The following is a 24314-nucleotide window of genomic DNA, read 5'->3' as shown; positions in this document are numbered from 1 at the left end:
AAATGCAAATTATTAACAGTAAGTCTTATACTAGAATTCCATTAAAATATAATTATGCCAATTATGGTTTACAGCTTCCTTGGTAATGTAAATCTAGTTTGTATTACTTCAATTTGTATTAATTTGACCATTATAATATTATTATTAGTATTATTATTATTATTATTATTGTATCATTTATATCTATTATACTTATTTATGGTCAGACCTAATACTTTTCACTATATCTTATTAGTCATTACAATTTTTTCTTCACAAATGTTTGTTCATTTTTTATTAGTACTCCATCATCGGCATAAGCGTTGTTGTCAGCGGTGAGATGGGCTATTAAACTGTATATTACATCATAGATAGGTACTATATTATTATTGTAATTACCTCGTTTATTATTAATAATATGACCGGGTTGGTATAATAATATGTCGATTTGACAGCGGCCATCAGACGTTTTTCCGAAACTATACTTATAATATAATACGTCACATTGTGCCTACACGTTTTCGTCGCGGGCGCTGTATCATTATTTAAAAGTACCTCGAAAAATATAAAAAAAAATAAAATACTGTACTACCTATAAAATAACACGAGCACGTGTTGATGCATTTAAATAATTGTACGAGATCATAGGCGCAACTAGACCTAAATTGTATAGGAGGTGCTAAAAGTGTTATCGGCAGCCGACAAATACCCATCCACAGGGGTTAGTGGGGGGGACGCAGGAGGACTCAGTCCCCCTACCTCTGACGACAGTTAAAAAGCGGCCCCTTTAACAAATTACGATTTTATACATTACACATTGTACATAAAATTATACATGGAACGCTTAAAACTATATGGAGACATTAGTCCCCTCTGGAATTTTTTCCCACTTTAACCCCTGCCCACCCAACCAATAATTTATCCTCATTGATCCAATTTGAGTGACTATTATTTATTTTTATATAAGTATTTACTTTTTAGGTTTATTTTCCCTATATTACAAATACATTCATAAATAATAATAAACGATATATTATTAAATAACAACGAAAGGCAAAAACAAACACATAATAATAATATACATATATCCATATAAGGTTCTAATATTTATTATTTACAAACAATTTTTCTGGTTTTTATACTGTACTAAAGTTAACTGATTTTAAGTTATTTGCAATATCTCATTAAATATTTGAAGAGGATAAATCAAATAACTGTTGTTGTAACATTATCGTCCATTATTTCTTAACAGACTTACCGTGTTTGCTTGAAAAACTGCGCTCGCCTGTTACAAAACGTACAGAAATAATATTATGATAGCGATTTGAAGCAATTTATACAAGTTAGGAAATACCATTTTCGTATTCCTAAAGCATAATAACGTTGATAATATTAACTGTTGTAATTATTGTTAGTATCAACCCATTCTATACGGTATTAGTTTAAAATAAAATATTACATCTCATAAATGGTAAAATATTGAATTTGAACAATCGCAAAAGACAATACTAATAGGAGAGTTAATCATAAAACTTAAGGTCTTGTTTTTTTTTTTTAGGGGAGCTAAAATACTTACTAGCATTCCCCTGGTTTCACTTATATACCAGATATGTTTTATCACCGGTATCATACTTGGGCGAGTGTGTATAATATATAGTTACACTTTGGTGGCACGGGATTAGGGGTTGTTTGAAGCAATCACTTCGTAAGGCCGAAATGGACGGGGACGAGCTATATCGTCGTCATTATAATTATGTTTGAAGATGATAATAATTAATAGTATAAAGACGTATAAACCATCGTGTATACGAAATAATATGTGGTATTAACGAGAGAGCACAGACATACACGGCTAATACCCACTTATAATCACATTATTCATAATATAGTAGACGGTTTGCGACCAAGTGCACGGCGCTAACCATATGGGTATAATGCTTTATTGATTATGATTTTGCATGACTGAAATACTGTAGGTACCTAATAGGCGGGTAAAATGTAAATAATATGCCGTTTGTTTATTTGTGCGATGATTTAAACTCAGGACGTATAAGGGGCGTGGACGCAAAACGAGCTCTGTTCGTCCTATAAGTAGGTTCCCAACGACATTAACAACAAGGTGATGGCGATAGTTTTTAATTTAAAATGTACATAATATGACCAGAAACGGTTACAGAGCGAAGATTTTGGGAGGGGGGGCATTAGTTTAAATGTACGCCACACAAATATATATTCTGTACATTTTTTAATATTATAGTTATACAAATATCAAATCCATCTTATTGTTAAATTATCATTTAGAGATGATGCCGTAATATGTTACATATAATATATTAATATGTAAAATAATAAAACAAAAAATAAATAAATCATAGTATTGCCAACATTTTAAATTATTTCTCTTATTTTTTTATTATATACTTATTATTTATTAAAAATGTCTATGATCCAAGAGCAATAGACGAATAGATATTGATTTTATTATTTTACGTGTGTGGTATGATTTCTGGGAGGCCCTTAACCCCTGCCCCCCCCCCCCACCCACCCCGAATAGCCCAACCATACGATTCGCTTTAAAATAATAAATTATCGCCGCCGAAGTCTATAGACTGTAACGTGTATTATTATAGTGGTGTAGCCTAGTTTCTTTTTTATTCTGCCGACTCGCGTCTTCTACTGCTACGAAACTATTAGTGCGGCCATCGGTATTATATTTGTATAATAATAATAATATATAATATGGAAATTCGTATTATAATAATGCCCCGACCGACAGACAGACGGAAACACGATTCCGCCGGTGTTTCGATAAATTATGTTTACGCAACGTAAACCTGATCGGTGTTTCGTAAACTTCTTTCGCACAAGTTATTTCGACGACTCTTTCCGTTTTTACAACAAACGCGTCGCCGCCGACACAGACGCTTTCCATTCATACGGGTATACGCAAAATAATAATATATTATATAGGTACCTACCTACCTACTACGACGACGGCAACGCTAAACGCAAATCGAGTATACTACCTTATTGTTATTATTATTATTTATTATTATTGTTATGGACACACACACACACACAATGCTAAATATGTAAATATTAATAATAAACGAACGGTGACGAAATCGGATAATCTCAAGGCTACGATTTAGCACCTACATTGTAGACATAGGTATAATGTGTGCAGCCGTATAGTGTCCTCCTCGTCCAGCGTCGCGCGTGGGAATACGTTCGTTTTTCCCAGAACACCGCTGACGGTACGAGTCCGATTTCAATTTTCGACTCGGTGTAATCAAAAATTTTATTGCGATTCCGAGATATTTTTTCGTGTAAAATTTTTAAATTGTTGTCATATAGTTCTCCTACACCTGACCTAGTGTTTCCCATAGCTCATAACTTACCTACATCACGCTATTATCCGCTCTCCTATCGTAACGCGATAAATGCGTCTACTTATACATAATATTCCAAGTGTACAATTTCACGGACACAATACTGTTAGCGCATCGTCTGCAAAAAATTATTCGGACACATTTTCGTCCCACTCTACCGCACCCACCGTCCACCGTGTGCTTTCTTCGTCATTCGAATTCCGAAGGTATTTTTCACGCAATATATGCATAAACACTAGCTAGACAATTCCCTCAGTCATATTCACATCATGACTGGTAAAGTAATGGGTTTAGTGTCCTAGTCGGTAGTCGGTTATGCTGGATCAGGGCAGTGGACCGGGGCCCTAATCCTGACCGTATTGAGGTGGCAAGCAGGAAACTGGGACGTATAAACATTTATTTCAAATTATTTCATGATGACAATAATTGATAATAAAAATAAATTTACCCATATTTTACTCTCTGTTTATGATATCAATGCGTTGGAAATGCAATCACTATCGTAATTTCTTTACACATTTTTGTAACAAATTTATCAGTTCGTATATTATAATTATTATGTTAAGTTTTGGATACATAAAAAAGCATTGGGACTATTTTGATGATGGTTATTTTTTTCTAGACCTCGTTTGTCTTATTATTTTGTATAATTTCCCGCTGTTATCCAGCGCGGTTTGTCAGCACAGATATTGTTGTCTATTATAACAATTACTGTTATAATATAGTATATACAATCGTTGTTCGGTCACAAAGCGCGAGACGAATAAAAAATCATAATGAATAGTTAGTGATGTACCATAAAAATAATAGTGTTTTTCGAAATTTTCTTTTACAATGATATTATGAAAAAAAATTCTCATTTCGAGTGAGTGTGTGTGAGCATGGGTGGTGGGGGGGGGTGTCAGAGGAGTATGTCTTAGATTCCCGTTAAACCCGCAGCTGCAACGGTTTGTAAATATAGGTGGTATAAGCACTGGAACAATATTACCTACCTACATATTATTATTCTTCGACCCGCGTCGTCCAGCGGTGCGGCGTGCGTGTTCGGTGTGGAGTGGGGTTGGGTGAGAAGTTCCTAAACAATATAATATGAAATCTGTATTTTTTCAGACCAAAAAAAAAAATCGGTGGAAAAGATGACTTAAACATATAGTAGCCAGCCGACTAGCAGCCGACCTGCGAGAGACATGTTTATCGTAACATCATCTGATCTCTGGACAAAACTTTGTCGGCTCTTTGCTCGCCGGCGTACCTATACAGATCGGCGGCGATAGATAAGAACTCACACGCACGCACGCGCAAAACGATTCGACGGGTCTGCCCCTTACCGGCGTATGCCTACGTCGAATACATATACATAAATACCTAAGTATACAATATATTCAATATAACATATACCTATATGTATACACACCAACACGCTTACCCGAGTTCTTCGAAATGCCTAAGTAATAATGATAATGTGTTTATATATAAAGGTAAGTATCTATATATATATATTAACGAGTGAGAGGTACCATACTCGCCACCGGACTCCGAAGTCGTATGACCATTATTATTATTTATTACTATCACATTCATCGACTCTACGATATTATTATAGCGCGTACCTGCCTAAATGATATTATATTATACCAAAGTATTATTATATATATGCTGCACTGGACCAAAGGTGCAGACGTCGAGTGACCGTCACACAGCTCTCCAGGTAAACAGGCCATTATCGCGAACAATGTGATGAATATAATAATAGTATATGACCGATGCTTCACCCTCGTCCAGTTGTCGTTTCGTCGCGAATACATTTAGGTACATTTTCCCAAAAATTTGCACCACGAGATTCTCAGTCCTGCAGTGAACTTACTGCTGTCTAGCTGTGCTCCTGCTTATATATTATATTATATTTATAAAAATGAAGTCTTCGACGCGCGCGTGCGTAGAATTTTAATATAATTTTTTTTCCCGCCTCGTAGCCCCCGTGGACTACGCAAATCGATTCCGTTGGCGGAAATTTCGTACGTGCTTGGAAATCCCCTCCGGTCGTCGCTGAATACGTACGCGAGATGACGACAAAAAAATAATGCGCCCTTTTCTCACTGTCGCCGCCCGCGGCATCCCTCGGATTCCGCAGACACTTTTATCATTATTATAGACTTTTATTTTATTAGTCTTTATACCCCCATAAAGCGTCTACTCCATTGCATTATGTAAATACTCATGCTGAAGCAGACAGGGGCACAAGGTTCAAATTAATTAATATTCGTCGTCAACGCGCATCATCCCCGACAAAAGCGTTTCACGGAGCATACCTCCTACTTATATTACATGGAATTTAATATTTATAATAACATTATGACGTGACACCGACGAAAACTACGTGCAATATTATGAATGATAAATATTGTAGTGTGTCAATATAGGTACTATACAAATTAGTGTACACGTACATTGACGGAATTATAATATTATAATAAACGATTTTTTACATCAACCGCAATTTTTTACGAACATTACTGCACCGGTACCGTTTTCATTTCATATACAGGTACATCTGGCGCCAAAATAAAAATACGGTAAAATAAGCCCTGGCTGCAGGAAAAAAACCCTGGAAACCACTACCAGGAAAAAAGATAGGTAAGAAAGGTAGCGTACTGAATGCTGATTGTAGATATACTTGTATATTTTATTATTATAGTAAGTAATAAGTTTTAATTTATATAATAATTAGAAAGTAGTTTCTATAGTAAGCCATAACATTGTTAAAGAATTCTATTGAATTATTTTTAATTTATAGACATTTTTTCTTGAATTGTTTATTTATCATTTTATTTAACTAGTATTTACATATTATATTATTATCTGTAAAATGTGATAATTGACAATGTATGATAATGATAATAATTATTATGCTTTATGCAGATTTCAGTTAAACTGATATTATATGATACAATAGTATACCTACATAGGTGTATTTACTTAATAATTATTTACCAAGGATTACCTACTGCTTATTAGTTGCACTTCATAATATACAGCATATAATAGAGAAGAGACGGCACATCAAAAGTGTACTAAGCCCTTGTACCAGGTACACTGATACTTTGAATTGCGGAAAAAAAATTCTCAGTGTAAAAACTAAAAATCAATAAAACTATTATGTAGGTATGTAGCAGTGTCAAAATAACAATAAATCTTTTTCTTATATGTAATAATTACATTATTTTTTTGCAAACCCAAATGCTATTGAAGTAGCAAGATTCTGGTCAAGAATAATCTAAAACTAAAACTAAAACAAACCTACCAACCCTGACAATTATGTTACCATAAAGTTATAATTCTATTTTTATTTTTTATTTTTATTTAACCAATTTATGTATTTTATTTTATTTTATTTATTTATATTTTATATCCATATAGACTCTGACCTGTGTCTATCTATTTTATTTTATATATCTACTTATGATTTATTAGTTATTACCATTCTTTCGTATTCATCTAATTATTGTGGTTGTATGAGACGAAAAAAAAAACAACTACAAACGGGTGAGTATTAAATACATTGTCGATGTGCGCGACAAGCAATAATACAATGTATTATGAACGCATTCAATGTAAATCATTTCTTCAAGAATAGTCAATAATTAATAATAATAAATGATATAATATATTGTATAAAGTTTTTTTTTTTATTGATCGTGAAGCCCGGCAACTATGGCCATTAGCTGCTTGTTTTTGTTTGTAGGGGAGGGAACTGTAGGTGTAACACGTGTATTTAGTTTGGCAGATTTTTTAGTGAGCATCCGTGGGTATCTGCCATGCCCTGGTGGGGGATGGCGACACATCTCTCCGGACACCGTGACTTGCCCGAAGAAAAATGCCGCCCGTGAACCGAGGTTTGAACCAGCGCCGGTGTGCGTCACAACCGACGCCTTAGTCCGCTCGGCACTCTGTCTCCCTTGTAATATATTATTGACATTTATTCCTACATATTATTTATGAAATATTAACGAATAATATTATATGCATTGAATCGTTGTGGAAATAATAATAGTAATAATGAAAAACTAAACATTCGCATTTGTATGGATAAATTGAATCGACGTCAAGAATTCAATTAAAATTCAAAATAACGTCGAGGTGTTTGTTTTTTTTTTGCTCGCAGTAATGATTGGTTTTCATTATTATTTTTAAACGAATCATGATGTTACAACTGAAGGTGATGTTATTATTATTTATTTTGTATGGTACAGTACGCCAGTGTGTAAGTATATTACGTCATTATAGTATGGAAAATCCAAACACAATTAATACGTTTTACTTTTTAATACTATTTTAACCGATGTAAAACATAAATATTCTTGTTTTCGGTTCGATAGGCAAAAATGATGGCTACTGTCGAGGTAATAATGACATACGCGTCGACATAATACCGACGTGTGTGGCGAATAAAACGGAAACCATCACTATAATATCATACAATATTGTTGTAACAACTTCGAAAAATGAATAAACGTTTATGAAAAACGAATTGAAGCAATAATAATTTATAGTACAATATTACGCTGTATAGAGCCAGCTGAGGTGGCTGTCTTTTCGGTGTGAAAACCTGCACTGGCACGTTGCAGTGGGAACGACAGTGGTCGTACATTATAAATGTATAAATAATAATTAATAAAATTATGTATAGCTTTTTGGCGTAAGCGCGGTTCCGGATCCTTACTTTTAAAGTCATCGGCAGTCGTAGAGGCACAAAAGGGATGAGGACCTGAGGTCAGTGTAGATCCATAATATTAGTATACATGTTACTGTGAATGTCCGCAATTGGTGAGTGCTGACAATCACCTAGTGAATGTCAACATACACCTACTAAATAAGTGAATGTTGAAAAATTAAAATAATATAGACATTCACTAGTGGATGTTAACATTTACATCTGGATTTTGGCCAACACATCACGGTTTTGGTTAAGGTTAGGTACATATTCGCACATACTATTATACTATAGTACTATTTTATCTATAGACGATAATAAAAAAAATAGCAACAATATGTTTAATTATAAATTGTTATTATTAAACTGTATTATACTTCTATTATTAATTCAAATTATGATTATTTTACCATACAACAATTATTCTACATATTGCAACACGACCAACTGTCATGACATTTTGTACTACATAAAATGTCAACATTTCTACACCACACTTTTTTGTGGTGCACTTTGTTTTGCAATTACATCTCGTATATTCTTCCCCACCAATTTATGAATCTGACGTAGAATAGCTTGCCTCAAGAAAATTTGTTGATCCTTTTGTACCTACATCAGTGATTGTTATTACATGTTCTTTACATAATGAAAACTGGTTCCTGGTGTTTAATTGATTCATAACACATACTATTTGGTAGCTAATTTATAATAATCATTATTAACTACATCTATTGCTACAGCTAAAATATTTTGGGGATCCATTTTACTACGATAAAAATGTTTTAGTTATTTTTCAAACCAATCGTATACAATGAAATATACCTATAACTGCATCGAATGACAATAGGTTAACATTTAGGCGAGGCAGCATAGCGGTTATCTGGGTATAATAAGAGTAGTTGGGTGACGTAATAAAAATTATCAACTTGTACAATACCTTTACTATATCGGTTATCGATAGGTACTAGAAAACAAGATAGTACGATTAGATCGGTTTAAATAATATCGGTATTATCAACATTCACCAATATCGTTAGATGGATGTCCGACGTTCACTCGTGAATGTTTACAAACAGTATAAATCTAATTAATATGCCAACATTCACCAACGACTTTGGTGTACGACGACATTAACCGGCGACTGACAGCACTCACCAATTGCGGACATTCACAGTAACATACACATTGAACCCATGGCAGGAGGGGGAGGGGGGCTAAAAAGTATAACGTATAGGAGGGCTAAGAGCGTCTATGGTATGAGGAGGGGGTGAAGGGGGGGGGGGGGTGAGGATTAGCCCTCCTAGATGGTTACAATATATCATATAACTCGTACGTTTATATGAATTATAAATAAACAATACAATTTAAAAGCCGAAAAGTATAGACGAAACACGGTGGGTCGACAGTGACGATTTATAATTACGTAATTCGGAAATTGAGTACCTATATACATAATGATATTACGACGTGCCATTGCGGCTGCGACGGCCGGTGGTGTAATCTCCGCGGACACCCCTCAAGTATGTACACAACTGTATATTGTATAGCGTTAAAGGGGTTATGACGTCGGTGGTGGTGGTGGTGTTGGTGTTGTTGTTGTTGTTGTTGTTGTTGTTTTTGTTGTTGCCATCGTCGTAGTCGTCATCGTTCACAAGGAAATCGACGTGACCTTGAAAAATAAATTCGATTCACGACGGGTGGAATTCACTCGGGTATATAGTAATCGGTCAGACGCCGCCGCCGTATACTGTAATATTTTAATATGTATACGCAGCCATCCCGTTCGTTTGCGCTATAACAGAAATTATAATGAATATATTATTTTATTTTCGAGCGTTTATGATAATTATTTGATATTTCACCCGTCTTGTCACCGTTGTCTGCGCAAAAATCATAATAATATTATAAATATAGGATCGTCTCCAGGGTTGGCGCCAAAACGGGTCGGATGAGAAAAACCAATTCTATGCTGTAGACAGACGCCATCGTCCGAGTGAGTGACAACTGACGATACAATAACAATATTATATGTACCTATAATATAATATAATAATAATAATTATTATTATCGTTCGTATTTGACCGGTGGTCTGATTGTGGGTGAGTAGGGGTGGCTGACTACTGACTCAGTAGGACACCACAGCAGTACAAAACACCCGGGGTGGTGGAATTATTGTCTCGGAGATTCAAAGTCAGGCTCGAGGGTGGTCCCATCTTTCTGATATTTATTTATTTTTATCAGTGGTTGTGGTCTATTTCCGGCTAGAGATAAATTCGAGGTTAAACGTGAAATACAATTTTTTTAAATAATAAGATCTCAGGAAAACACGTCTCAATCATTTCGATTGAACTTAATAAAATGATTTTTCTCTCAATGGACATATGCTCGAATATAATTCTGAAAAACGCATGTTAGCATGAGCAAATTCAAGTGATCAATAATACATTTAAACTTTCATATTATCAAATTTATTACAAGAAATAAGGTAAAAGTTGAATTTTTTTTATTTATTCTCCATGTGATTTTATTTTAACAGAGTCTTGCATGACATCTACAAAATTCTAAATTAAAAAAAGATTTTACGCTATATACGGTTTCACCGTGGTTGTATAAGTAGAAAAAATGTACCGCAACGGTGTGACGTACGCGGAGAAACACTCTGTATCGGACATGATCGTATAATATCAATGTCACATCAGTACCTACATCGTAATAATGTAAATTATAATATAAATTTTTTGTGTGCATGCGCGAAAATCTGCAGGGATGGCGAAGACAGTTACACGCCCCAATACAACACTGGACGTTTTATGAGATATATAGTGGGCATCTACATATATGTATACACGACGATGGGGTTTTATGGGTTTTCTTTACGCTTTCTTTCTTTTGATTTGTGAACGCCGCCATGACGTTAATATTATTATTGTTATATATATACGTCGCCGATAATGTTATGGATCTGCAGGCTCGCGTATCTCGAGTGCCGTTTACGCGTGTTGTAATATATGTATACGTCGTCCGAGAGGAGAGGGCGAAAAGCGAAGAGAGAGAATTTAGCGCGAAAAGTTTAGGATTTATATTCAACGTCGCCGGCGCATGTGAAAAACGCGCGGAACGGTCGCCGATGACATTAAATAAAATAAAAACAGACGAAAGTTTTAAACTTATTTAAGAAAAGTTTGGTTCGAAAATTTAAATAAAATTGACGATCAAATGTTATCGCCATCAAATTATTATGTTATTTAATTTTTGCTGTTCGGTACTTTAATTATTATTCATATAACAATCATAAATAAACCACATTATAGGTAGATAATATAATGTGAGTAACCAGACATTTAAATATTAAAATTGAATTAATTATTTTTATTAGAAAATAATTATCTATGTGACACACGACAGTTATTTTGGATATTATTATGTTATTAACATTTTACAAATTTGTTAATTCTGTATATTTTAAAGGGTACGAAAGTGCCCTGAAGACTGTAAAGAGTGTAGTGTGTATGTGCAATATTATGTTCGTAGCCTTAAATGCCAGCCAATAAGCAATAATGGCGGCGAAATAAATAATTCACGCGATAGGTACACGGCAAGTGGACATTTTCGTATGTTAAAAATAAATCTTTTTGCCCGTCTCTGACAAACTTTATAGACTTCCCTACAATATTATTATTATAGCGTTTGCATTCAATACAAATATCGCGATAATAATATTATCGTAGTTAATTTGTACAAAGCGGTTTTCAATGTCCTTAAAATATTGGCACGTCGATTCGAAAATTACATTACACACGAAAACGGGTATAAGATAAGACTCTTTTTTTAAGTTCACGGTCATGGCCCGACAATTTATTGTCCGCATGACAAATATAATAAAAAACCATATCATAAATACTGTAAGAGTTCATATTATAACCATTTTTATGCTTACATAATATTATTATTGTGTTTCCTTTTTATACAAACAAGTCATAATATTATATTAACGCATAACGTATTTGAATTATTGAAAATATAATATACCATAATAATATTATAATGTACTGTGAGTCTCACTAGAAAATCCGAAATCGGCAGGTAGATTCGGAGCTGAGCACGATTCGACTATTCGAGAAAATAATAATTTTCAGGTACAAACATGTATAATAATATTTTGTCGTACGACGCCGTATAACAATAATAATAATAATAATAATAATAAATATTACGATCGGTTTTCGAACAACTACAGTACCCGCATAACATAATGATATTGTTATTATATTTTCGACGGCGTCTTGGGATTTGATAACGTTTAATTTCCAAGTCTATTTTAGGCAAGCACCCACTTCCGGCTATAGAGGACCCGTTGTCTGACTCCGCAATCGTTCCAGGAACAAACAAAATATACCATTATACTGTGATTTCCTGCCGTTGATCGATTCCGTCGAATTACGAATATGACGAATAATGTGAAGCCATTCACCATACTCAATCAAGTACCGTAAAATATTGTCGATACCAGACGAAATAATACGATAATAGTAATAATAGCGTATTTACTAAATAGGTAATAATATGTACGATAGTCGTACAAAGGTGATAACTAGGTCTGGCATTTCGACTGTTCAGCACTTTGCATTATTTTCTTAAGTTAGCTATGCTATAAGTCTATAACATATCGTTTCATGTAATTTTGATCAGAACATTTTATTTTAAGTTTACATTTTTTTAAATTTACTTACAGCATTTAAGGTCCGTTCTTTTTAAAAGAATTGCTTAAGATTTTTAATTTTTACAAAGTAAATTTGGAACGTACCAACATAATTTTTACTCAACCGTAATTTTTGGAATGGATCGGACGAGGTATAATCGAGTCCACGAGTGGCGACGGCCTAATAAGTAAAAATTATTCTTTTTTTTCAGATTAAAATTACACATAAAGACGATTTAAAAGAAACTGTGCAAATTTTTTTTTTTAAATTTAATGAATAATTTTTTTAACTTGCTTATTCAAAACTCGTTTAAGATAAAAAAAAAAATCCAAGATAATTATGTTGGTGCATTATTTTGAATTTTTATGGCATAAAAACATATTTTCTTTTTTACGTCATTACATTCCAAGCCCTAGAGTGATATGGTTTTGTGTACATCTCCAATGATACTTGGAACTCGGAGGAGAACGCACACAATGTGTACTGGAAACGTTGTCATAATATTTATTTTTATTACAGTAATATCATTATTGTACCAATATGTGTTGTTCGCGCCGGCCGAGCTGCGCCGCAATTTATTTGCATGGACGCATGTGGCGACGAGGCCGGAACACGATTGCGCGCCACGGCCAGATTCTATTTTATTTGATATTTTCCTGGCAATAAAAATTGTTTTACGAGTTTTATCGTCGCGTTCATAATAATATTAATATATTCGCGAGTTTATAGAAGAGCGGTTTGCTGACGTCCCACCCACTCGCGTGACAAATTTACAGCCTGTCGTCGTCGTCTAATCATTATTTCAAATGTTGCCCGTTTTTCTACCCGTATCGGTGAACTTATGATAATAATTTTATCCAACACGAGACTTTTATTATATATACTATGGCCCCCGCCTCAACAAATATGAAAGCTGCCTGCCTGCCTACGATGATTATAATATATTATTCTATATAATTATTATCTAATTCCAAAAATCTAATAAAGTTTGTTAAGTTTAAGCCTACAACTTTGGACTGCTACAGTTACGTAGGTAATTAATTACACTTGGGTAAGTGTAAACAATTTCTTAAAACTAATGTTTCTGGTTTTAAACAGAAACACAAATATTATTTAAAACATCCTGAAAAATTAAAAAACCAATACATTTTTTTAAATTAAAATTTCTTCTGTACAATTCTAAAATGTTTTCGAAAAATTTTATTCGAGCTTGAAATAAACAAATAATTATTGGGAAATAGGGAAACAACTCGGACAAGGCACAAGCAATTATTACTACAGTGAGGTCGAAATCTCTCGGCTCGCACCACCACCACCACAACAATAACAAAACACCATCGTCGGGCGGTCGGAGTCCAACGCGCATTTTTAATAATATTATAATAACGGAATATCGATACCGGCGGCGGCAGAAACGTTCCCGCCGAAAATCCGTCGGCGTTTCCCGCGCGCGCGGCCGCCGACGAGCACGCAGCGCCGCCGCGGTGCGTAATCTCACCGGGAGAGTCGCGGCGTCACGGGCGGCAGACGGATCGCCGCACACGCGTTGGCGGTGACGGGTGGTGTGGTGGCGGTGTTCCACTGGTCGAAGGGCGGGCAGGCGGCGAGACTCAAAACGTTGCCGGCGCTCGCGCGCACGCACCGGGAACGTCGCGCGCGCGCCTATCCTCGTAGCCGATGGTGGGAGTGATGCGGCGGCGGGCATTGTCAACAGACAGACCGAAGGGGTGGTGGCGGCGGGGTGGGGTGCACGCCGGCCGGCGTTTTCGGGCGGCGGCGGCTGGGGGGTACCGCCGCGGCCGTGCGAGTGCGCGCGCCCGCCCGTTTCTGAGCGTGTGTGTGCGTGTGACTGTACCGCCGACACCTCGCCCCGGCCCCACGTCAGTCCATATACGGACACCGTTTCGTACGCACTTCCATTGCCCTCGCGCAACACACGCACCGCTCGTGTGTGCAGGCCCAATACCACCACCATCACCACCACCACCACGACCGCGGTTGTAGTAGTAGTAGTAGTAGTAGTAGTAGTGACGACGACCGCCGTCGCGTTACAGTACTACAGTCTCATCCGCACCGGCGCCGGTAGTGAACGTGGTGCGCGTGGCCGTTATATCCGCAATACCGTTTGAATGTAATTTCGTTGACGTTTTTATAATTTTTTTTTCTTTTTCTGATTTCGATCTGTACATTGATTTTGCGCGCGTTCCGTACGATAAATTAATAAATTATAATATCACTGTCGTGCTACGAGTTTTTTTTTCGATTTTCGTCCGGACGTTTTCCCAGACGATAGTTAAATAGACAATCCGCCGTCGTCGACTTTGATATCTCAGTTTTCCCGAAGCCGTCGACATTCGGACGACAATCCTGCTCGGGAATTTCCCTCGGTTTTTCGCCAAAGGGACAACGGTTGTTGCATTTAAATATTTTTTTTTTTTGAAACATCTCATCGTGTGTGCGTGCGCGTTGGCGACACGCCGAGTGACCGTCGTAAACGACCGGTGGGATTACGCGGACTAAAATCACATTGCCGGGTAAGTGGTAGAATATTTCTTAAAAGTTAAAGTTAAAGTTAAAGTTAATGTTAATGTTAATGTTAATCTACCCGTGATAGTAGTTGTAGACGATGGTGAACGGCTCGATCAGCGGGCCCGCCAAGTTTAGAGCGGCCGTTGCGTTTCCCGCCAGCCGGCGGCGGTTGGCGCGACCAACGTGGCTCGCGCGTTGGGCGTATGCCGGCCGGCGTCGGCGACGCGCCGGCGCGCCGGTCGCCCTTCACTTTCGCGCGCGCCCGTTATCGAACCTTTTTTCCCCACACCGACATTCCCACTCGACCGGCCGCTAACGCGCCCGGGGAATCGTCACGGCGGTATCTCGCCGGCCACGGCAATACGGCATTCATATCGTATCGTACCATGTCCCCCACAAATAGACTTATCCCCTTTAAAATTTAAAAAACGCTTTTCCAGTATCCTAGTATCTATCTACCTAACATTTTATTCTTGATTTTCTTTGAGTTCGTCTTCGGCATTCTCCCGCCTCCACACTCGTGTGCACTCCTAAATGACTTACTGACCTCCGTTTTGTGTCGTCACAGGTGCCGCCAAAATGGTGAACCCGAGCACGGAATCCATACTAAATCAGATGACCAACCTGGCTATGGACATCGCCCTAGACTACGTGTTGCCTGCGTCGCCGATGAGCGACGTGTGCAAGAGCGACCTGTTTGAGTTCGAACGGGACGTAGTTGTCGCGGCCGCTAGCGGTGGCCCGTCCGCCGGAAGCCTGCTCTGCAGTTTGGTGGCCGGCACCGCAGGTACGGCTGGTGGCTGTTGCGGCCGCCCGCCCACCGACCTGTGCAAGAAGAACAGTTATATGGGTGCGGCGGGATGCGACTCGTGCGACGCATGTCTGGCCAGAAACGCCGCGGCCGCTGCAGCCGCTGACCTCTACTCGCCGAGCAGTTGTACCGCTACAAGCGGCGGTCAGTGTGTGTCTGAGTCCGCATCACCGCCATCATCGAGTTGCTCGTCCACGACGTCGTCGTCCGCCTCGTCCACACCGTCTCAGCAGCAGACCGCCGAGACGACGATGGACATCAGTTGGTGCCAGTTCGATGGGTGCGAGTTCGACACGGCCGACAACAGTTACCTGGACATTTGCGATTGGATATTCTACGCCGATCGGTATGCGCTCACTGACGAGAACCGCGAGAAAGTTCAGAAAGCGTTCCAGATGGTGCCACCCGGCGAGGTGACCGGTTACGTAGCCGAACCGGCAGCCAAGCACGTCAAGAGGAACAACAACGCTACGGCCGACGGGCGGTCCCCTGTTGGTGCGACGCTGGATGTCGGCGACTCCCCAGCCGTGGCCGCAGTAGCAGCAGCCGCCGCGGCGGCAGCGATCGTCGGTGGCGTGACCATCAAGTCCGAACCGGACGACGATTACTTGTGGACCAGTGACAACCACTTGCTACCTATCATACTCAAGGCGGAACCCAACGCCGACATACTTCAAATAACCGAACTGGACCACAGTTACCTACAGACACCCACCCACCACCACGGGGGCAACAGCGGCAGTGGCTGCGGCTCGACCAGTTCGTCGACGGTCGTGTCGCCCGCCAAACACCACCCCAACCACTTGGTGGACATGCTTGGACTTGTCACTCCACCCCCGTCTCGTTCTCAGTCTTCCGGTGAGTACACAGAATCATAACAATTATTAAATAATATTAAATAGTAATAATAATGGCAAATATTGGGTTTTGTAACGAAAGATTTTAATTTTCTTGAGACGTCGCGTTGCGCAACATGCGTGCCGGCGCTGGCCGAGACGTGATGGTGCAGTGACGATGAATGCGCGCGCATCGTCATCGGCCGCCGCGTACACGCACCGCGCGCTCGTAGGGGGGAAACGCGCGGGAAACGGTGGCCTAGTTCAAGGCCCGTCGTCTCCACTCGGCGGTTTCGTTTAATTTCGTTTTTATTCTCCCTCCTCGACGCGTCCACTGGCGGTGGCGACGAGATTACACTTCTCGGTGGAGGTGGTCGTGGTGGTCGTAGTCGTCTGCTGCTCGTTTTTGTTAGTCGTAAATCCCGCACACCGGGTGTACCGCCGAAGAAGAGATGATGTTAAATAATATTATATAATTAATAATGATATTGTCCCGTCGTTACGAGATTCATCCGTTATCGACGAATGTCCGATAGAGAGATGTGTATTTTCGTCCCGGGCCTGCCCCAATCCGTTTCCGGACGTCCGCCCGCCGAAAAAGAGATATTGTTCGTCACCGTCGTCGGACTTTAATCGTACGATATTATTGTTACTGTGTGTTATCGTAATAATATTGTCCGGTCTGCGGTGGTTATTTTCCCTCTTAAAATAACCCGCGAACGTTTTTTTTTTTTATTTACGCTTCTTTATTGGTCTTCGTTTCGGTTGTGGTCGTGGTCGTCGGCGTCGTCGTTGTTGTTGTTGTTGACGATATCTGATCCTATCAACGCGTGGTGTCCTGGGGGGCGAGGTGGGGAAAGAGGGGAGGGGGGGGGGGTGTAAACGTCGATGTAGTGGTTTTTTATTTTTTTCACTCCATATCGTGTTTTACCATTCTGTGAATCGACTGGTCACATAATATTATTATTATTATTTATAAAAAATGCGCGCGTGCAAACGATAATAAAGAACGAAATGACAATAATAAACACGAATCGATTCTATTTTTGGACGTAAAAAACTTGCAGTGTCTTCTATCTGATAAAAAATCCCAACCGCATCTCTCGCGCAACTCATTATTTATTTTATTTTTTTTTTTTTTTTCAAATAACATTCGGATTTCTCCGTATTGCTCTCCCGCGCCGCTGCCCGGGCCACCACGTTGGTATGCGCGCGAATAATAATAGCGTTTCACTTATGACAAAATAATAATTCATCTCCCGAAATAAGTACTACCGTTACTTCACTTGTTCTTCGATTGCTAAATATATCCACCTAATAGGTATTCGAAGCGCAGGTTTATGAGACTTAAATAATCTTCAATAAGTGCATTATCGTTAATATTCTTATTTTTAATTAAATATCTGTTCAATTAAAATTAATGACTGCGTGTTAATACCCGCAGAGCGTTTATAAATTTAGAACATAAATACTGATAGTGGCCAAATAACTTATAAATTTCCAATATTACATTACGTGGTGTGTGTTGAATACAATAATTACGATTCCTATTTTTGATACACGTTACGTAAGAACCGCCAAGGTATATTTTAAATGTGTCAAAGTAGATATTCCGTATCCCTATTTCCAACGATTTTTCGTATTTAATGTCTATTTCGGTAAAAAGTTTTTTTTTGTGTTCCAAATTATATAATATCTACAATAGACCCTTTGCACGTGAAAATCGGCTTTTTGAGCCATTTCTCAGAACTCTTCCGCGTATTCGTATAATAATATTGAAAATTATTGTGATCATACGTAATCGTCGTTCTGGCATCGGCAGCAGTAGTTATTTTACGAAAAAGTAAGAGTGTTCTGGTTAGCGGCGGCGGCGGCTTCCCCACCTATTGCGTGCGGGGGAAAGTGATAAATGATAATGTTCCGACGACGACGACGACGACGCGACGGCAACGTTGAATTTTACGTTTATTAATAGTGACTGAATAGTAGTGTTTTTCCTGGTTGGACAATAAATTGATATTAAATAATATTATTATTATTTTTAATATCCCTCCGCCCCCGGTGGGGAAACAATAAAGTAAATAGACGAATACGATATTGTCATCACTGTTGGCGGGCGGTGAAGTGCCCGCGCGCGCGTATCGATAACGTGTCTAAAAATACTATTACTACAAAACGGCGTTGGTGTTGGTTCGTGGTGAGTGGGTGGCGGTGAGGAGGGTATCGATGGGTCGGCGGCAGGGGTTGTCCAGGAGAGGAGGGTGGAAAGTATTTCGGTTTTACGGGCGATCGATATACGGGCGGCGGCGGCGGTCGTGGACTTGCCCTTGAACCCTAACCGGGGCCCCTCGCGGCGTGGTTATAGTCGCGACGTGTCGCGTGCGCGCGCATCGTGGCGGCACCGGCACCGGCACCGTCGTCGTCGTTTTTCCCGGTAAGAGAGATTTTCCGCGCGCGCGAAAAACGCCGGCTCCACCGCCGCGGTGTGAACGCACCGACGACGTAGTCCCACACACGCCATTGAGGGAGGCCGCACACGTTGGCGGGAATCGTCGGCGGCGGCGGGAATCTTCTCACACACGCATATACGCACACCCGCGACCCTGACGTCACGGCCGCCGCCCGTCCGATCGATCGGCGCGCTCTCCGGCGACGGTGTCGTCGACCCGCCCTTGAACGATTCCGCGGCAGACGACGCGCGCTTTCCCGCGCTCTCTCGCACCGGCACCGCGAATTTTTAAAATTTAAACTGCTGAAGGCGACACGTTGTAATACCACTCTGTGACGGATTGTTGTTGTTATTATTATTAGGTATTAGGTATTAAATAATAATTACAATTAATATATTATTTTGTTTGCGCTTTGTACATGTTATTAACGTCCGTTGGGTATTTTTTTTCCTGTTTTTTTCGCAGAAGAAGAAGAAATTGACGTGGTCAATGACAGCTGGGATACGCCAGATACGCCTCGCAAGGGCGCCACCATGGCGGACATAATGAAACGCGGCATCGTCAAGAAGCGCGAACCGCCCGTGACCAAGTGGAAGAGCACGGTCAAGCGGAAGCACAAGACCGCCGGGCAGTCGGCCACTGCGGCAGCCGTGGCCGCGGCATACCCAATGCCCCCGCCGCCGCCCAAGAAGCTGTGCGGTGGATTGTCGCTGTTGGACCGATACAAAAAGGACAACACCAACTGGAAGGGCATGCCCATCATCAAGGATGAACCCGTCATCAAGGAAGAGCCCGTCATTAAGGAAGAACCCGTGGACGACTACGGTTCGTCGGCAGGCGATGACCGCAGTGACGACGACGAGTACGACAACCGACAGCGTCAGCGACGAAAACAGCGGCAACAACATCAGCAACAACAAAATGCCCTCACGACGACCATTAAGCCGGAGCCGTTGGACGAGGATGAAGATCGCGAAGGCGATGACGACGAAGACGATGATTACGACATGGATGCGGACTTCGAGTCGCTGATGAAGAACGAACCGGACGACATGTTCGACGACGATTACGATGATTACGACGACGACCACGACATGGACTGGGACAAAGTGTTGCGGGGCGCGTCGACGTCGAGTGGCGGCCGCAAGTCTTCCGGTGGCTCTTCGTCGTGCAGCTCATCGTCAACAACCACGGGCGGCGGCCGCAAGAAGAAAAAGAAGAAGAAAAAGAAGACTGCCGTGTCCGGCTCAATGAAATCGTCATCGACAAAGCTACATCACCACCACCAGTCCGGCGCTGGCAAAAAAATCAAGTACGAGAACGTCGGCGGTGGCGGTTACAGTTACAAGACCAAACTCATGGACCCCGTCAAGAGGGCGCTGCATAACGACCTGGAGAAGTCGCGGCGCGTCGAGACCAGCATGCTGTTCATGAACCTCAGCATGCAGGTGTCGTTCCTGGACGACAACCGCAAGATACCGTCCAAGCTGAGCATACTGCGCGGTGCCAAGCGGGAGTGCGACCTCATGATGCTCGACGAGCGGCGGCTGCTGTCCGAGAAGCATGTCATGCAGCAGAAGCAGCGCATGCTCCGCGAGCGGCTGTTCGAGCTCCGGCGCGAGCACTACCACCGGCGGTACGGCAAGCCAAACAAACAAACATCATCATCATCAAACCATTTCTCACACAACCAACAACAACAACACCACCAGCAATAGTCTTCGCGGTGAGAACGCATCTTATATTTGTAATATTTACATTATTATTCTTATGACATTATCTTCTCACCCGCCAAACGAAACAAAACACAAACAAACAAACTACAAACACACACACACATACACGCACAAACATACGCTCGCTCGCGCCGCGCACTCTCGTACGTCTTGCGCGTCGTTTTATTTAATTATTTATTATTTATTTTTTTTTTAATTTCGAAGAACGGTTGCTCAAATATATTTAAACATATATTAATTTATTATTATTATCATTAATTTTATATTATTATTATAATAATAATAACTTTTATTATCGATACGTATTGTTTATGTATGTAGAGGTAGTTAGGTAGTTAGACGTGTGTGTGTGTGTGTGTGTTGGTGTTACAATATTATGCTTATGTATAAATAATATAAATATATATATATATATAATATGTATAGATGTGCGCATGCGCATCGTACGAGTTTATAACAATTGTACATATAGTTAGGATATATATTGTAATATTACGATTCGCCCGGGACGAGTGCGCGCGCGCGAGTGTGCTTGTTTTTATGTGGTTTTTCTATTCATTATTTTTTCCGATTGTTAAATCACGGAAACAGAGAGCATACTTATTATATTGTTTTATTTTTTTACAATTGGCCGGACATGATAATAATATAAAGGTCGCGGGAGTCGGGTATTTTGAGCGCGTCGTCGCGGCGGCGGTAAACGAACGATGATTTTTAAAAGAAAAAGAAATTGCGTCTGAATTTAATATTTCGTCGCAGTTTTCTTTTTTGAATTTCGGAGTTTTCCGCCACCTCGTGGCGCCCTCTCCTCCCTCCCTCCCCGCTCCCGCGGCACTGCTGTGTGTAGTGTTGTCAGAGCCGATATTCTTGTAAATACGAATAATCAACATTTAATTTACTATATAATATTATATATAAATATTATTATTAATAATCGCGTAACACTTAGGATATTTAGTTTTTTTTTTTCTCAAACGTATAGGCCTACTGAATACATTTGAAAATATTTTATTATTTGAAATCGTGAAATACACAAGTAAACAGCCCTTTAAAAGAGATGACGATATGTTCCTATTGTACAGTTTTTTTTTTTTAAATATATATATATATATAATATAATATAAAATATCTAATTGAAAACTTTTAGTTGTATAATATTTTTAACGTTACCCGTAGACGTAGACAATATAATAAAATATAGTTTTAAGTATGAGTTAACTGTAAAGTCTACGAGGATATTATTACATGATGCTTCCCCTCCCCCACGTTTTTTTAATGCACAGTACAAAATAGATTAAGTATGATCTTAAAATGTTATAGTTGGTAGTATTGATAATTATTTTTTTCTGATGTAGGTATACTATACTTGTTAGTTTTTTTTGTTACGTTTTACCTGATTTCGTTGCATTTCCAAGTTGTGTTTGCGCATTTTTCCTTTATTATTATTATTTTTATTATTATTATTATTATTATTATTTCATTTTTTAAACATTTCTTTTTTTGTTCACTAGACGGCACCTAATTTAAATGCACTTGTAAAAAATTAAATAAAATGTACGTAAAACAATATTATTATTATTATTATTATTATTATTATTATTATTACTATGATTATTTTTATTACAATTATTATTATTATTATTATTATATTATTATAAAAGAAAGTAATTTATAAAAGCGCTTATTTGTACATACAGATTTAAATTAAACAAAGAATCCCCGTAATCAAATAAAAAATGGTAAAAAGCTTTCATATTTTTAGATATAAATACAATGTATGTTTTAAGTACACATACACACTTATTGAAATAATTGTTAATTCGATTATTTCTAAATTATTAATTATACCAGTGGAAGTAACAGGAGTGTTCATTAATATTAGGTATTTGTTAAAGAAAAAAAATATTAAGTAAATAAGTCATAGACATTTTTTAAAAAATTTTCTCCTAAGATACAATATTGTGATAAGTGCTGTTTTTTATAAATCGTTAAGACTTTTGTTTTAGTTATTAGGCCACGAAAAAGAATATGTTTGTTTTTTATCCAAAACAACACGTTTCTGCCGTAAAATAAACGTCCCTAAATTTTTAAAAAACTTTTGTTTTTGGATTTTTTTTTTAACTCTAGTCTCGAGTGCCATCCTCGTTCATGATATATATACACCCCTCCCTCTTTTCATATATTACACACGCGAAAGAGAGATATATTTTTTAAACGCTAACTCTTTATTGGTCGCACATATATTAATTATAATAATATATAAAATATAAATACATAATATATGTGTATATTATTACTACGGAGGAAAAAGTAAAATTTAGTGAGACTAATTTTGTATTAGATATTATTATTTTTAATAATTAAGGCTGAACGTGATTGTTAACCAAGTGCTGCAAACATTTTATTGGAAAACTAATGAAATATATAATTAAAAAAAAAAAAAATTACATTTTCATCTTAATGCTAAGCCATAAATTTACCCTATTTATATTTATCGAAACGTAAGTTATAAACATATATAATATATATTTTTTATGTACAGTCTGTGGCATTAGCCTAGAAAGTTGTTAGACTTGCTTTTATCTGTTATAATTTAAGTTTGTTTTTTTTTACTCTTAACTGAGTATTGACTTATTTTTATGATTAATTAATTTATAACGGTCGTGTTAATTAAATTAAGAAAACCCATATGTACCTCTTTATCGTTTTTACACAACAAATACAAAAAAAAAAAAACATTAGTGCATAATCAATTTTTTTAAAATGATGTAATATTTTAAAGAAACGATATTAATTGATATTTTAGAGTCTATGTTTTGTATTTTATTCATACTTATATTAGATAAAAAATAAGCAAAAATGAAAAAAAAAATCGTGAAAAATCTTTTGGTCATGTTTTGATGTTATATTGGAAAAAAAAATTGTAATTTTGAAATGGAAAAAAAAATGGCGTGTAGCAAAAAAAAAATATTACTTGTTTTTATTTATAATTTTAATACCATTTAAATCTCATCATTATTGTCTTGTTCCTGTCTATGTTCCTCTCATTTTTCTACACCTATATTATGAATGTCGAGTAAACTATACTTGCCGTTTAAATCAGCCGAAAGTTATTACGTCGTCGTGCACAAGGAATTATGAATTGGTATTATAAAAGATTCACCTGGCT

At 38.3% G+C, this 24314-nt stretch overlaps 1 protein-coding gene across 1 annotated transcript; it reads left to right on the top strand.

Moving 5' to 3' along the window:
- Positions 1-14682: 14682 nt before the first annotated feature.
- LOC132944426 (uncharacterized) lies at positions 14683-23351 on the top strand. The gene is made up of 3 exons (XM_061013746.1): positions 14683-15317; positions 15881-16981; positions 19875-23351. The coding sequence occupies exons 2-3, from the start codon at positions 15892-15894 to the stop codon at positions 21125-21127; spliced, it is 2343 nt and encodes a 780-aa protein (XP_060869729.1). The 5' UTR covers positions 14683-15317; positions 15881-15891; the 3' UTR covers positions 21128-23351.
- The last annotated feature ends 963 nt before the right edge of the window (positions 23352-24314 follow it).

This window comes from Metopolophium dirhodum, chromosome 5 (genome assembly GCF_019925205.1).
Source record: "Metopolophium dirhodum isolate CAU chromosome 5, ASM1992520v1, whole genome shotgun sequence".
Lineage (NCBI taxonomy): Eukaryota > Metazoa > Arthropoda > Insecta > Hemiptera > Aphididae > Metopolophium > Metopolophium dirhodum.
This window is presented reverse-complemented; position numbering and strand designations above follow the sequence as displayed.